At 40.2% G+C, this 14,076-nt stretch overlaps 1 protein-coding gene across 1 annotated transcript in view; it reads right to left on the bottom strand.

Moving 5' to 3' along the window:
* UBE2E2 (ubiquitin conjugating enzyme E2 E2) overlaps window positions 1-12,841 on the bottom strand; it is a 373,264-nt gene extending 360,423 nt beyond the window's left edge. The window contains exons 1-2 of the mRNA XM_082686694.1: window positions 12,595-12,841; window positions 6,765-6,948 (exon numbers count right to left, since the gene is read on the bottom strand). Of these exons, the coding sequence (XP_082542820.1) occupies window positions 6,765-6,940 (176 nt within the window). The 5' untranslated portion in view covers window positions 6,941-6,948; window positions 12,595-12,841. The remainder of the gene's footprint in view (window positions 1-6,764; window positions 6,949-12,594) is intronic.
* Between the last annotated feature and the right edge of the window lie 1,235 nt (window positions 12,842-14,076).

Here is a 14,076-nt window from a genome sequence, read left to right as displayed (position 1 = left end):
TAAAAGATAAGGAAACTAAGGCTAGTTATTGTACCCTGGTAACATGAAAGACAGGCAATTATCTTGCTAAGTCAAACAAACAAAAGGCCTCTCTCTTATCAGAACTTTTAAGACAAAATTATTTCTTCAGACATAAATCAACTAGACAATTGCTTAAATTCCCAATTTCTATCTAGCAGTGCCACTTCTTTGGTTATTATGATACAGAAGTCAGGAACTGCACGTAAGTATTGAGACAAGGCAGAAGCAAAATACAAACTAAATTTCAGTTCGTAAGACAACCTAATACCTTAGCTATTCCAGAAAGAGGTAAGAGTCCTGCACCTGACCGACATTTGCTAAAAAGAATGGAGTGGGAAGAGGGGAAGTGAAATAACAATCATGATTTATTTGGACTTACATGAAGAATATGGTATCAAAATTATACAAAATGGAGAAAATATGAAGTGCTCATTTTAACAACACCACATTGGATTAATGGTTCAGAAAAATGAAGCAGTAAGTACTGACATGTTTAAAACACACACACAGATTTCAGGCTAAAGAAAATTCAGTAACTCGTTCAGGTCCAAGTAGAACAAGAATATTTGGACATGGCAATTCACAAAGGTATTTTCTTAGCAGTTACTTTAAAAAAAACAAAAAACAAAAAACTTCATTCCACCAAAATTACTTTCTATATTCCTCTATGGACTGTATTCCTTGATCACCTGAGAACTCTTATTCTGACTAACAGAATGAACTGGTCAAAACCCTTGAAAATGAAATTATTCTCAGGAAGAAAAACATCACACCATTAATTACTGAACTATTTTAAACTTCAAAGTAGCGAGCACCTGGGTGGATCAGTCGGTAAGAAGCTGCCTTCAGTTCAGGTCATGATCCAAAGGTCCTAGGATTGAGCCCCACACTGGGCTCCCTGCTCAGTGAGGAGCCTGCTTCTCCCTCTCCCCCTCCCCTTGCACATGTGTTCAAGCATGTGCTCTCTCTCTCTCAAATAAATAAAATCTTTAAAAACAAATAAATAAATAAATGTCAAAGTGGTATCTGAATTAACCCCGAAAACAGAGTCATTGCAAATAGTAAGCCTAAAGTTTAATGGTTGAATGATGATATGTGATTTTTAAGATATCTTCAATTAGGGGCGCCTGGGTGGCTCAGTGGGTTAAGCCGCTGCCTTCGGCTCAGGTCATGATCTCAGGGTCCTGGGATCGAGTCCCGCATCGGGCTCTCTGCTGAGCATGGAGCCTGCTTCCCTTCCTCTTTCTCTGCCTGCCTCTCTGCCTGCTTGTGATCTCTCTGTCAAATAAATAAAATATTTAAAAAAAAAAAAAGATATCTTCAATTAAATGATTTTGCACATCAACTGTAAGATTCATCCTGATTTCAGAAACATTAAAAAGTTTGTATATGTACATTTAGAACCAAGAAGATTAAGTACAAAAGATTATCTATAAAGAGTACTACTTCATTCTAATGCAGAAAACTAAGAGCTGATATAATAAAAGTTGATGCTGGAAAGTACAAGAATCCACCTTCCAACCTAACAATAATTTAGTCTAAAACCAAACAGCATTCATTCCTAAAACACTCTATTATGTCCAATAAAGTTACAATGTCTAAAGTTAATCTGGAATAAATGTGACTTAAAATTCACATTTACAGATGTATCAACACTTGAAAGTAGTGCAGTCAATTCAATGACAAGCTCAAAACAGTTATTTTATTCAACTGACTCGTAAATTTAATAAAATCATCAAAACTTGTCAGTGCCAGACATAGTCCAACTACATACTTGCGAATATAACAGGAGTGATACAGACATTATCAGGAGAACAGACCATGATAACAGCATGCCAATGTTTTAAGAAACAAATTCTTGATCAAAGATGTAACTATAATCTTCCTCTTCACTCAAAATAGATTAAATTAATTCATACCATTGCTTAAATAAAATACCCACTTAACTGTTTCCTGTATCCTACCCTACATTACTTTTCCATAATACTTGAAAACCGAGATTTTTTTTTAAGAAAACATGTTTCTACACAAAATCATTTAGTTCTTCAATTATAGCACATTTCAGGCAATTGAACACCTATGTGCAAAGTGCTTTTCTTGAGTGACTATAAAATGCGTATAATCACAGCATCTGAGTATATCTAGTTTAACAACAGCACTACATCCTCAAAGGCTAACATATATCTCATTGTCCGAAAATTTATCAAATGAGCTTGAAAAATATCTACAAGACTTTAACTGGCACAAAGTCTGACAATGACAGCATTGGTGTATGAGACCTTATCAGATGCCAAATAAATGCTTTATCACATTTAGTTCTCACAACAGCCCTATGAAGACATTACCATTATTATCTCCATTTTATAGAAAAGAAAACCTAGAATTAGAAATGTTAAATTATGGGGGCACCTGCGTGGCTCAGTGGGTTAAGCCTCTGCCTTTGGCTCAGGTCATGATCTCAGGGTCCTGGGTTCGACCCCCACATTGGGCTCTCTGCTCAGCAGGAGCCTGCTTTCCCCTCTCTCTCTCTGCCTACTTGTGATCCCTTATTTATTTATTTATTTATATTTATTTTTCCCTGCTTTCCCCTCTCTCTCTGCCTACTTGTGATCCCTGTCAAATAAATAAAATCTTTAAAAAAAAAAAAAAGAAGAAGAAGAAAGAAATGTTAAATTATGTATCTAAAATCACAAGGCTATTTGCCAGAACCTATAATTAAACCCAGACCCCACCTCTAGAATCCAAGCTCTACACTGCTTCCGATAGATAAACTTTCTCCTATAAAATGACACCAGGGGCGCCTGGGTGGCTCAGTGGGTTAAGCTTCTGCCTTCGGCTCGGGTCATGATCCCAGGAGCCTGGGATCGAGTCCCGCATGGGGCTCTCTGCTCAGCAGGGAGCCTGCTTCTCCTCATCTCTCTCTCTGTCTGTCTCTCTGCCTATTTGTGATCTCTCTCTGTCAAATAAATAAATAAAATCTTTAAAAAAAAAATAAAATAAAATGACACCAAATGGAAAAGACTTCTCACCTGAATAAAAACCAATTAATGATAATAAATCGGAATTTCATTTTGAAACTACCTCTAACTTTGAATCTTGTAATTAGTACTGGGATCTTAATATCCATGGAAGATCCAATCCCTATAATAAACTCAAGGTTCTAAGGAAACCAGTAGATAAATATTATGACCTTCCTATGGTAGGCACTGTAGATATAATGATGAATTTAAAAGATGCCCTCATGATTCTCAAATTTTTTCTCAGTTGTTAGAACTTAAGCAAAGATGATAAAAATAAAATAAATAAAATAACTTCACTATCAACTAAATCAGGGGAAAGGAAGAGTGAAGAATTAAGCTTTTTCTTTTAACTTAAAAAGCCAGCAGGGAAGCAGCATTTTTATACTTAAAACATATAGTAAATGATTTAATCACTTCAGATACTGAAACCCGTAAAACACCTGGAGATCTTCTAGAGGAAGGTCATAAATCACAATTTTAAAATCACAGATTACAGGGGTGCCGGGGTGGCTCAGTTTGTTAAGCATCTGCCTTCGGCTCAGATCATGATCTCAGGGTACTGGCACTGAGCCCTGCATCAGGCTCCCTGCTCAGCAGAGAGCCTGCTTCTCCCTCTCCCTCTCCCCTCCCCCCAGCTTGTACTCTCCCTCTCTCTCTGTCAAATAAATGATTAAGTCACTTCAGATACTGTCACCCATAAACTACCTAAAGATATTCTAGAGGAAGTTTATAGGATTTAGTAGCCTTGTGATCTTAGATACATAATTTAACATTTCTAATGCTGGGTTTCCTTTTCTGTAAAATGGAGATAATGCTACCATCTTCATAGGGTTGCTGTGAGAACTAAACATGATAAAGCATTTATTTGGCATCTAGTAAGATCTCATACACTGATATTGTCATTTATAGACTTTGTCCAGTTAAAGTCTTGTAGGTATTTTTCAAGTTCACTTGATAAACTTTGGGAAATGAAATATATGTTAGCCTTTGAGGATGCAGTGTTGTTAAAAAAGAAATACTCAGATGCTGTGATTATATGCATTTTATAGTCACTCAAGGAAAGCACTTGGCACATAGGTGCTCATAGGTGCTCAACTGCATGAAATGTGCTATAATGGAAGAACTAAATGATTTTGTGTGGAAACATGTTCTCTTTAAAAAACCTCAGTTAAACGTCTGCTTCAGCTCAGGTCACGATCTTGGGGTCCTGAGATGGGAGCCCAGCATCAGGATCCCTGCTCAGCAGGGAATCTGCTTCTCCCTCTGTTCTTCCCTCCCACTCATGCCCTCTTTCTCTCTCAAATAAATAAATAAAATCTTAAAAAAAGAAAATCACAAATTCACAAGAAAGAATCTGTCAGTAGAGGGATTCCTTCAGCCAAAAAGCAATTCAGACAACACTTAATACTTTAACCAATGCAATAATACCAATTTCTATTATATGCCAGCCAGGTACTGTTTTGGATTCTTTACACACACCATCTCAAAACTACATCTCTTCCCCTACTTAAAAAATATGGGGAGGACTAGGTTTGAATATATAATCTATACCTGTTTTACACACTGCACTAAAATAAAGTAAAAGACAATCCACGTATGTGAAAAAATTCATGCAATCCTCAGTTTCACACATGATACATTAATAATCTCTCCTAAGCAGAATTTGGTCTTTTGATACATCACTCAAGAAACAGGATTTTGGGGCGCCTGGGTGGCTCAGTGGTTAAGCCGCTGCCTTCGGCTCAAGTCATGATCTCAGGGTCCTGGGATCGAGTCCTGCATCGGGCTCTCTGCTCGGCAGGGAGCCTGCTTCCTCCTCTCTCTCTCTCTCTGCCTGCCTCTCTGCCTACTTGTGATTTCTCTCTGTTAAATAAATAAATAAATAAATAAAATCTTAAATAAATAAATAAATAAATAAATAAATAAATAAATAAAATAAAAAAAAAAAAAAGAAACAGGATTTTGGGGGCGCCTGGTGGCTCCGTCATTAAGCATCTGCCTTTGGCTCAGGTCATGATCCCAGGGTCCCGCATCAGGCTCTGTGCTCAGCAGGAAGCCTGCTTCTCCCTCTCCCGCTCCACCTGCTTGTGTTCCCTCTTGTCACTGTCACTCTCTCTCTGTCAAATAAGTAAATAAATAAATAATCTTAAGAAAGAAAGAGGATTTTGAAGGATTTTACGGTGGTACTCCCAACAGGGGGAAAGGCAGGGCTTCAAGAAAGAGTCTTTGCTAACAAGCAATCATGGGAGAACTGAGCACGGAGCCAGGAGAAGCACTATCTAGACCCCACTCCCCACAGACCTAGCCAGCCCATCCTCTCCCTTTTCTGATAAGCTAAAGATGCCATGTGGAAATCCTTACTATCAGAAGCTGAGGAACTGAATTATAGTTTTCTTGTGCATATGCAGGCACAGTCTGTATCTGAGTATCTCTTACCCACCCACCCCAACCTCCTTTCTTTCATCTAAATGTCATATTTTCTCCCTTCTTACCTTTCCTATCCATACTAACTCCACCTCCCCCTTTCCCAGCAGCAGGTCATTTTGTGTTTTGGCCAAGCAGCAGAGGGGTCATGTCAGCCAGCTAAAGGCCCTCTGGACTTGTGCTGTGACAGCAAAAACAAACAGAACCCTTTCCCCACACTGGCATGTTCTACAAAGGCTTAAAATTTGAGGCTATCTGCCTTCCACACAACTCCTTCATCAGAAGTCAGGGATCAGCAATACACTTTTGGGAAAGGTATGACTACCACAGTCCCTTGGAATGACCACTCATGATCACTCCAACATCTCTATCTAGAAGCTCATGTTCCACATGGAGGCTTGAGAAGGTTCTTCCTGATCCTGAGAATTTACTAGGCCAGAAGGAAACTGACTAGGCCAAAGGTCTGCTAGACCTTTGGTTTTTGGTCTTCAGGAAAGGACCCCCTAACCCAGACAACCCAATAAAATATAAAACTATCATTCAACACTCAGACATTCCTCTATGCCTAAAACTTACAAAATGCCTTCATTATGCTTCCTATTTGACATCTTTTAAAAGGTATTAGAACAAAACAAGAACATTAAATCACAAAATAGGGAAAAACTGTACTCAATCTAGTTTACTCTTAAATTATTTTCCAAGAGATATTCTATAATTAAACAATATTAAAGTTTATGTCTCTCATAAGCAACTGATGTGGCAATAGAGAATCATTCAAGTATCCACCTTCCAGATCTATTGTCTAGAGAAAAAAAAGCATATCAAGATGGACCCACTGCCTAATACAATAAAACCAAGATGTATTTGTCAAATTTCAGCATTTCTAACTTTACTAATAGGGAGTAGTAGAAAATACACATCATTCAACAACTGTTTTAATAGAATTCTACTCACTGTCCTGTTACAGAAAAGAATAAAATATTTATAGTCAAGTAAATCAAACTATCACACTTTTACACACATTTTCCTATATATGCTCAATTAATAATACATAAACACACACAATGGATATATATATTTATGGATGTGCCATTCTGGTTAACTGACTTTAAATATTAAAAAGTTCATATTGCCTACAATTAAAACACTGTAAAAGAAATAATCTTGAATAAGAAAGAAAAATCCCTGAATCTCATGGACCACACCCCAGAAAAATGACTAAATACAACACAAAGATAGAATTTAAAACAATAAATTGAGACTAAAACTTTTCTAAAAGGCATATAATAATTGAGGTACCTTTTAGCACTAGTTGACAATTTAGCAGCTGTTTTGCTGGATATTTTTCCCTCCTTTTTCTTGGGCTGAACTTGCTCTCTTTCTGGTTCTTGCTGAACACTTTCACGTTGGTCTCCATCAGAACTTCCTCCACTAGTGCTTGGGCTGTCATCAACTCTTTGTGCCTCAGTGGACATTTTAGATCCTGGATTGAAAATAAAAAATCAATTATTTAGTTATGGGAGGACTACCTCTAAAATAGAGAAAAAGTAAACCTCAAAGTAGAAGCAAAGCTAATATACAATGAATACAGTTGCCACTTACAAATCAGCTTTGGGAGTTGCCAAAACTTTTCTCTCAAAATGTACCTAGGAAAAAAAATGAAAACCACAAAATATACACACAAAATGTTCACAGTAACATTATTCATAAAGCTTGGGCACCTGGGTGGCTCAGTTGCTTGAGCAACTGACTGCCTTCGGCTCAGGTCATGATCCTGGAGTCCCAGGATCAAGTCCCACATCAGGCTCCCTGCTCAGCAGGGGGTCTGCTTCTCTCTCTGACCTTCCCCCTCTCATGCTCGCTCTCTCTCATTCTCTTCCTCTCTCAAATAAATAAATAAAATCTTTTTAAAAAATTACTCATAAAGCCAAAAGAGGAAACAACTCAAACGTCCACTAATAAATGGATAAACCAAATAGTATACAGCCACACAATGGAATATTATTCAGTTTTAAAAAGTAATGAAGCACAATATATACACACTACAACATGGATGAACTTTAAAAACATTACACTAAGTGAAGGAAGCCGGTCACAAAAGACAACTATATGTTTCCATTTACATGAACTGTACAGAATAGGCAAATTCACAGAGACAGAGAAGTCAGTAAGTGTTTGCCAGGACTAGGAATGAGGGAAAAATGGGTAAAGGAGTGCTAATAGGTATGAAGTATTCTTTTGGGGTGATGAAAATGTTCTTAAATTAGATAATGGTGATGTTGTACAACTCTAAATATTCTGAAAACTACTAAATTCAAATCCTCCAAACTAGTCAACTGTTATCTCTGGTAACAGAAGAACACAAAAGAACACAGAGGCCCACATGATTCTAAATAAAAACTGAACCACATGATGGTGTCAGCATTAATCGAGCAATATACCAAGCAACTGTGTTTCACAAGAAATGGACACTGTCTTGAGATGCTGAGGGACTCCCCTACCCCCCTCCCCAGCCTTGGATAAAATATTCCTAAAGGCTTTCAAAGCAAAGGCTTCCCTTTGCTCTGAGTTCATGCTCCCCACACAGCTCTGATTATCAACTCAACTTTCCTAATACCTTGACATATAGCTGCAGCTACAACCTGGATAGCAGACACAAAAAATTCTAGTTAAGTGAGAAGGGATATCCCTTCTCAACTGTCAACCCATCATAATCAATTTCTGAGTCTGATTTCTATGAACAGATCCCTTATGACCAAACTAGCTTAGAGTGTACTGACAAATTCAAAACGAAACTGACAAATCAATGTCCAGACTCTAAAGAGCCTTGTGCTCACTATGTTACTGTCACCTAATAACCACTTTGTAAAAGAAAGTACCTCAAATAAAGCACTAGTGTTTACTACTATAATTAGTCTAAATATATATATAGCTAGTTAACAATGATGAAAATTCATCATCACCCAAGATTTAACTTACAGCTTGCTCTAAATCAAAGTGATTTCATAATACAAATCTTTATGGATTGAAGTTTTCATGGTAAGACAAACCAAAAAGCAATGGAAGAGAATGGAAGAGAGGTGAACAGTCAACAGAAAATACTGAATGCCTTCCATGAGACGTCACACAAGCACACCATCACCCCTCTCAACTCCAACATCCCATCCCCCATGCCAAATAAAACAGATCTGCACAAGCAGCTCTGAAACACACTGAGAGAAATCTGCCTGCTCTTCTACCTATTCTGTAAATGGAGAGCATCAGTCTCCACAGCTGTGACACCTTTTATGAGCACTAAAGTCACTTAATAGAATACTGAAATTTTATATCAGTATGTTTCATGTCTAGCTCTAACAGTCCTAACATATTTCTTGCTTTTTTTTTTTCATTTTTATTTCACTTTAATTCTTACCCTTGGATTTAACATTGATTTTTTTTCCAGCTTACTTCTTTCAATTAAAATATATCACAAGTTTAAAATTTAGTAAGTATGTATATATAAGAGCAAGTTAGAGCAGATGTGCATGGAAGTCAGAAAGAGACCAATTCTCAGGGAAGGTCCTTGGATATAGCAAAATGCTCTTGGCACTATTTTAAGAAATGTGGAATGAGTGAGAACTCCTTTTATACATCCTAAACCAGAAGCAATCCATTACATGACAAATACAGGGAAATCTAAATGAAATGAAATTCTTTTTTACTGAACCTGGAGCCTCAGCTTAATAAACTATGCCCTCAGTTTCAATTATATATTACTTTAGTTATACACATTTATATATATACATTTATAGAGTTACAGGTATATATACAGTATATATATATTCTTCTTAATATTCTTATTTATGTACATTTGTATGCTAATACTGCAATGAGCATATAATTACTTGAAGGATTACTCAATGATTCAATCTGAGCTATAATCTGAAGCCCAAATTTTGAAAATTGCTTCAGAATATAGGAAAACTAAAACTAGTCTCTCCAGAGGACTACTGAAAAGTACTATTATGGGGCACCTGGCTGACTCAGTTGGTAGAGCATGCAACTCTTGATCTCAGGGTTGCGAGTTTGAGCCTAATGCTGGGTGTAGAGATTACTAACTCAATAAATTTAAAAAGAAATGATTAAAAATATCCAAATAGGGAGTGAGTGCTAATAGGTATGGTGTTTCTATTTAAGGTGCTGAAAATGTTCTAAAAACAGATAGTTGTGATGGTTGCACATCCTTGTGACTATATACTGAGACCACTTAGTATACTATCTATTTTGAAAGGGTGAGTATTGCAGTACATGGATTATAACTCCACAAAGTGGTTATTAATAAATGGGCTTGGGTCTCACTGTGTTTGGCTGATGGAGTTTAGAAAACTGACAGATCAAGAAATAAATGGAGAAGTACTGAATATGTGGATACTAAAAAGAACGCCAATAGAGGGTAAGTATTAGAGGAAATCCTTAAGGAAAATTCTTAAATTGTAATATACATATAGAACAGTACACAAATAGTGAGTGTTGGCCAATGAGTTGTCATGTACTGAACACACTTGTGTTACCAGTATCCAGGCCAAGAAACAGCATATTCGTCTCTCCTGTTACTACCCTAACCTCTAAGACCACATCTTGTCCATCTCTGAACTTCACATAAACTGTATGATGATAATACTCTTAAGTTTCACTACTTTCCATAAAGAGAAACCCAAATAGACGTATAATTTCTATAGTTTCACCATACAGAAAAAATTTTATTTCTACTTTTGACCTCACTTTATTTCATCCAAATGTTAATGCAAAGATGATTAATTCATCAGAGACCACTAATAAACACTACAGAAACTTTTAGAAACAAAGTTTTCATTTCTTTTTCAAATATCAAGAGTAAGGCAAATTTCCACTGATTTTGGTCTTTAAATGCCCAATTACAGAAAAAAGTATTAGGAAAAAAATTATTGCACCACTCAGGTGGCAACTAATTTTTATGAAGAAAAAGCAGTCTACAAGCACTTTAATTAACTATAAATATAAAATTGGTGTTTTGTCTTTTCAAAGTATAAATGAATAAAAAGTCATGAATCAAAACTCTTTAAAGCTATATTATAAATCAGCATTTTAAGATTATCTTTAAGATTAATTCCTAATTAGCTACTTTGATCAAATCATCTAATCTAGAAGGAAGATAAATTTAAATTCCAGGGTTATAAACATAGAGCTCTTCTTCAATGATAGTTTCAAAGCTAGTAAGATATTTAAATCTACATTTTTAAATATAGACTCAAACTAAAACTTGGCTTCTAAACATAAAACAGACTTTCCTCAAAAAATGTGTTATATTTAGAGTTTAGATATTGTTCCTTCTTCAACACACAAATTAAGCCTGTATTAGCTATGCACTCTATGTGGTAATTACAGTCCTGGAAATCAACAATATAGTAAATGAAATTCACTTGTTCCATAAAAACGAAATGATTCGGTTATAAACATAACTGATAAGTAAAAGCAACTATGGTAACTTCATAAATTTGATTACTATCCAGATAAGCCTTATAACTGTATTTTATGGTATAAAACTGCAATGTTCATTTGAGCTTTTACAACAAGAAAACGCCTAATTCTGTCATGTAATATCTTGTTATTTGTCTTCCTACTAAAATTTCTAAACTTTCTTAAAATGTAAAATAAAACACAATTTTTGAGGAAAAGGTGCTATGTTCTGGGGGAGATAAAATGGGGTATGACATTATATGAAAACACTACATCATCAGCATCAACCCACATACAAAACGCTAAAGAGCCAGAGCATCCAAATTGCTGAGACAATTATTTAAATCCCAAGGTCCAGACTGAATTATTACCACATATTCAGGAACACACTTTTTAAAGAACAGAGGATTTAAAAAAAAAAAAAAAAAAAACCACTAAGAAGAGCTTGAAATCTTCCCAAAGCGCTAGGTAATCTCAAGGTAAGCCCTAGGACTTCCTTTTGTACTTTTAAATACAAATATCTGAGTAGACTCTCAAGAATACACAATATAAAACGATGAATCTTGAAAACATGCAAATAGGTCTAACAGCCACCGAGCACAGGATGATGTCTTTCTAAAACGGCCTTAATTTCCTTAAGGGAAGATGGATTGGACATTTCTGGTTGGTCGTGGGGGGAAAAAAGCCACAAGAAGCTACGCTTTATCTTCATTAGAAATGGTAAAGGGCAAAAGGATCAAAACATTATGAGAGAAGAGAGGGGGAGAAGTGGAGGGAGGAGGGCCGAGGGAATCCAGTTTCAAACCAGGCCAGGGGGGGCTGCAGAGAAGAGACCAGAAAAAAATGGGCTTCAGCTCCAAACTGTGACAAGCGCTAGGCTTCACAAAAGACCAATACAACACACACTTCACACCAGGGTATACACAAACACACCCCACAAGGTCTTCTCCAGGAGGGCCGCGGGCGTGCGGCAGCGGGGGAGCCAGACCCGGCACTCACCGGGAGAGACACCATGTGCAGCAATTATGCAATTAGGGAAAATAGCAAAAGATCAAGCCGGGCACTTTCCACCGTGACATTTATCCAGTACTTTTGCAAAGACTTAGTTCCAGGATGCGGCTGGGAGAGGAAAGGGGCTGGGAGGGTGGCGAAGGATGGGGAACTGAGAACGGAAGGGGGTAGAAGATGGGCAGGGTGGGACGAGGCGGGGGGGGGGGGGGGGATGTAAGGGGGGAGGGGTGGAAAGGGCGAGAAACCGGGGCAAGGAGGCTCGCGGGAGGGGGCGCGGGGAATGGGGCACGCCAAGGAACAGGGGAGAGAACTAGGGCGCAAGCGGTGTAAGCAGAGACCTGCGACGTGGAGGCGAGGTTGGGGGGGAAGCCCGCCAGAGGGAGGACGCCGGGGACGGGGACGGATGGGGGGGGGGGGGCGCCGGCGAGGCCCGGGCGAATACCTGAGGGAGGGGCGTCCGCGCAGGTCGTGGGCTCCAGCCCAAGCGCGGGGAGAGAGGGCTTCGGGGGCGGGGGTGCTGGGAGGCCTCGAGGACGGGGTGTCCCCGCAGACCGTCTAGTCACCGAAAGCCGGACCCGCGCACCACGCACCCTGCCGCCCGGCCACGCCTGTACCCGCCGCGCTCGCGCCCGCCCGGACTCACCCTCAGCGCCTCCGCCGCCGCCCGCGGCCGTTCCAGCTCCGGCTCCCGAGGCTCTTGCCCGCGGCTGCTGCTGTGGCCGCCCCTGAGTCCTGGAAAGTGAAGCCACCACCTCCGTGAGACGCTGCCGCCGCCCGGCCGTCCGCGCGCGCGCCCGCGAGTGCGCGTCCCCGCGTGCCCGCCCGGGAGAGACCGCGAGAGCGCGAGCCCCACGTCGGCCGTGCCGCGCCGCGCGCCTCCCGGCACCCCAAGGCCGCTCGGCCCCGCCTCCTCCCCGCGCGCGGCCGCGAGGGGGCGGGGGCGGGCGCGCGCACAGCCGGGCTGCCCGGCCGGCCTGGCGAGGGGGCGGGGAGGCGGCGCGGAAAAGTAAAGTGACAGCCGAGTCCCGCAAGTGAGCAGTGGCGGGGGTGGGCGAGGGCAGTGCCATGGAGAAGCGAAGGCAGGGACACAGGAGAGGAGAGGGAAACAGAGGCTGACGAGACGACCTGAGGGGAAGGGACGCGGGGACCTTGACGGGCACGCGCATTAAAGGGAAATGTTGGCTGGGGGTAGTGGGAGTTGCCCTAAGACGGAACTGGGTGCGGCATTCTACGCCCATCCACTGCAGCCCTGGACTTGCCTCAAAGAGTCCTCAAAGTACGCTACTGGGACTGACCCTGTTGACATACCAGCCAAAACTCGGATGCACAGTGCCCACATGCACCCAAGAAGAGAAAAGTTCGCACTATCCTGGAGAGTTCCCAAAGGCTAACCCAGACTACGCTACAGTGCAACAAGAATGTTCTGTCTTTTGGTTCGCCCTGGCCTAGAATGTACACGGGTACCAAGGAGCTCCACGCCATTTCTCACGCCCTGGGAAACTGGGGAGAGAGGTGAAAGGAGGAGGAGCTATCAGAACGAGTAGGCGCTGCATTAATGCCCAGTCAAAGGCAATGGGAACTGTGGCAGTGCTGTGGCTAACCGGAGGGAACATTGGGTTCCCCTATAATCTTTACCCCAAATAACCATTAAAAAAAAAAAAAAAAAAACCCTATGTCTGTCATGCAAACTCAGCTTCTACAAAATTTCCCCCACCTCTACCCCTCTTAGCAACTGATAACTGTTGCTGCTCCTAGACCCATTCTATATAGGAGCTGTCGTTATATGTGTGACATATCCTGGAGCTGTCACTTTTTGTGGCAAAAGTGTCCAGACTACAAAGGGTAGCCCCACCAGAGTCCAGCACGATTCAAGCAGCCAAAAGAAATCAGTGCAGTAAGACCCCAGAGGACAGGATCAAGTCAAGATCCATACATATGTCTATAACTGAAAATCCCTTTATCCTTCTTGAGGAATATTAAATAATAACATCCTTGAAAATTGGCAATGGCGGGTATTGGCTTCCAGCCTCCAGAAATTACTATTGAGTAAAAAGTGGGTGTGTTCTTGGGTGTCCTTTCTATGCAGCACTCAAGGATATCAACAGGCCCTGTACCCTAAAACTCA

Source organism: Mustela nivalis (assembly GCF_964662115.1).
Source record: "Mustela nivalis genome assembly, chromosome: 1".
NCBI lineage: Eukaryota > Metazoa > Chordata > Mammalia > Carnivora > Mustelidae > Mustela > Mustela nivalis.
Note: the sequence above shows the minus strand (reverse complement) of the source record. Positions and strands in the feature narration are given on the sequence as shown.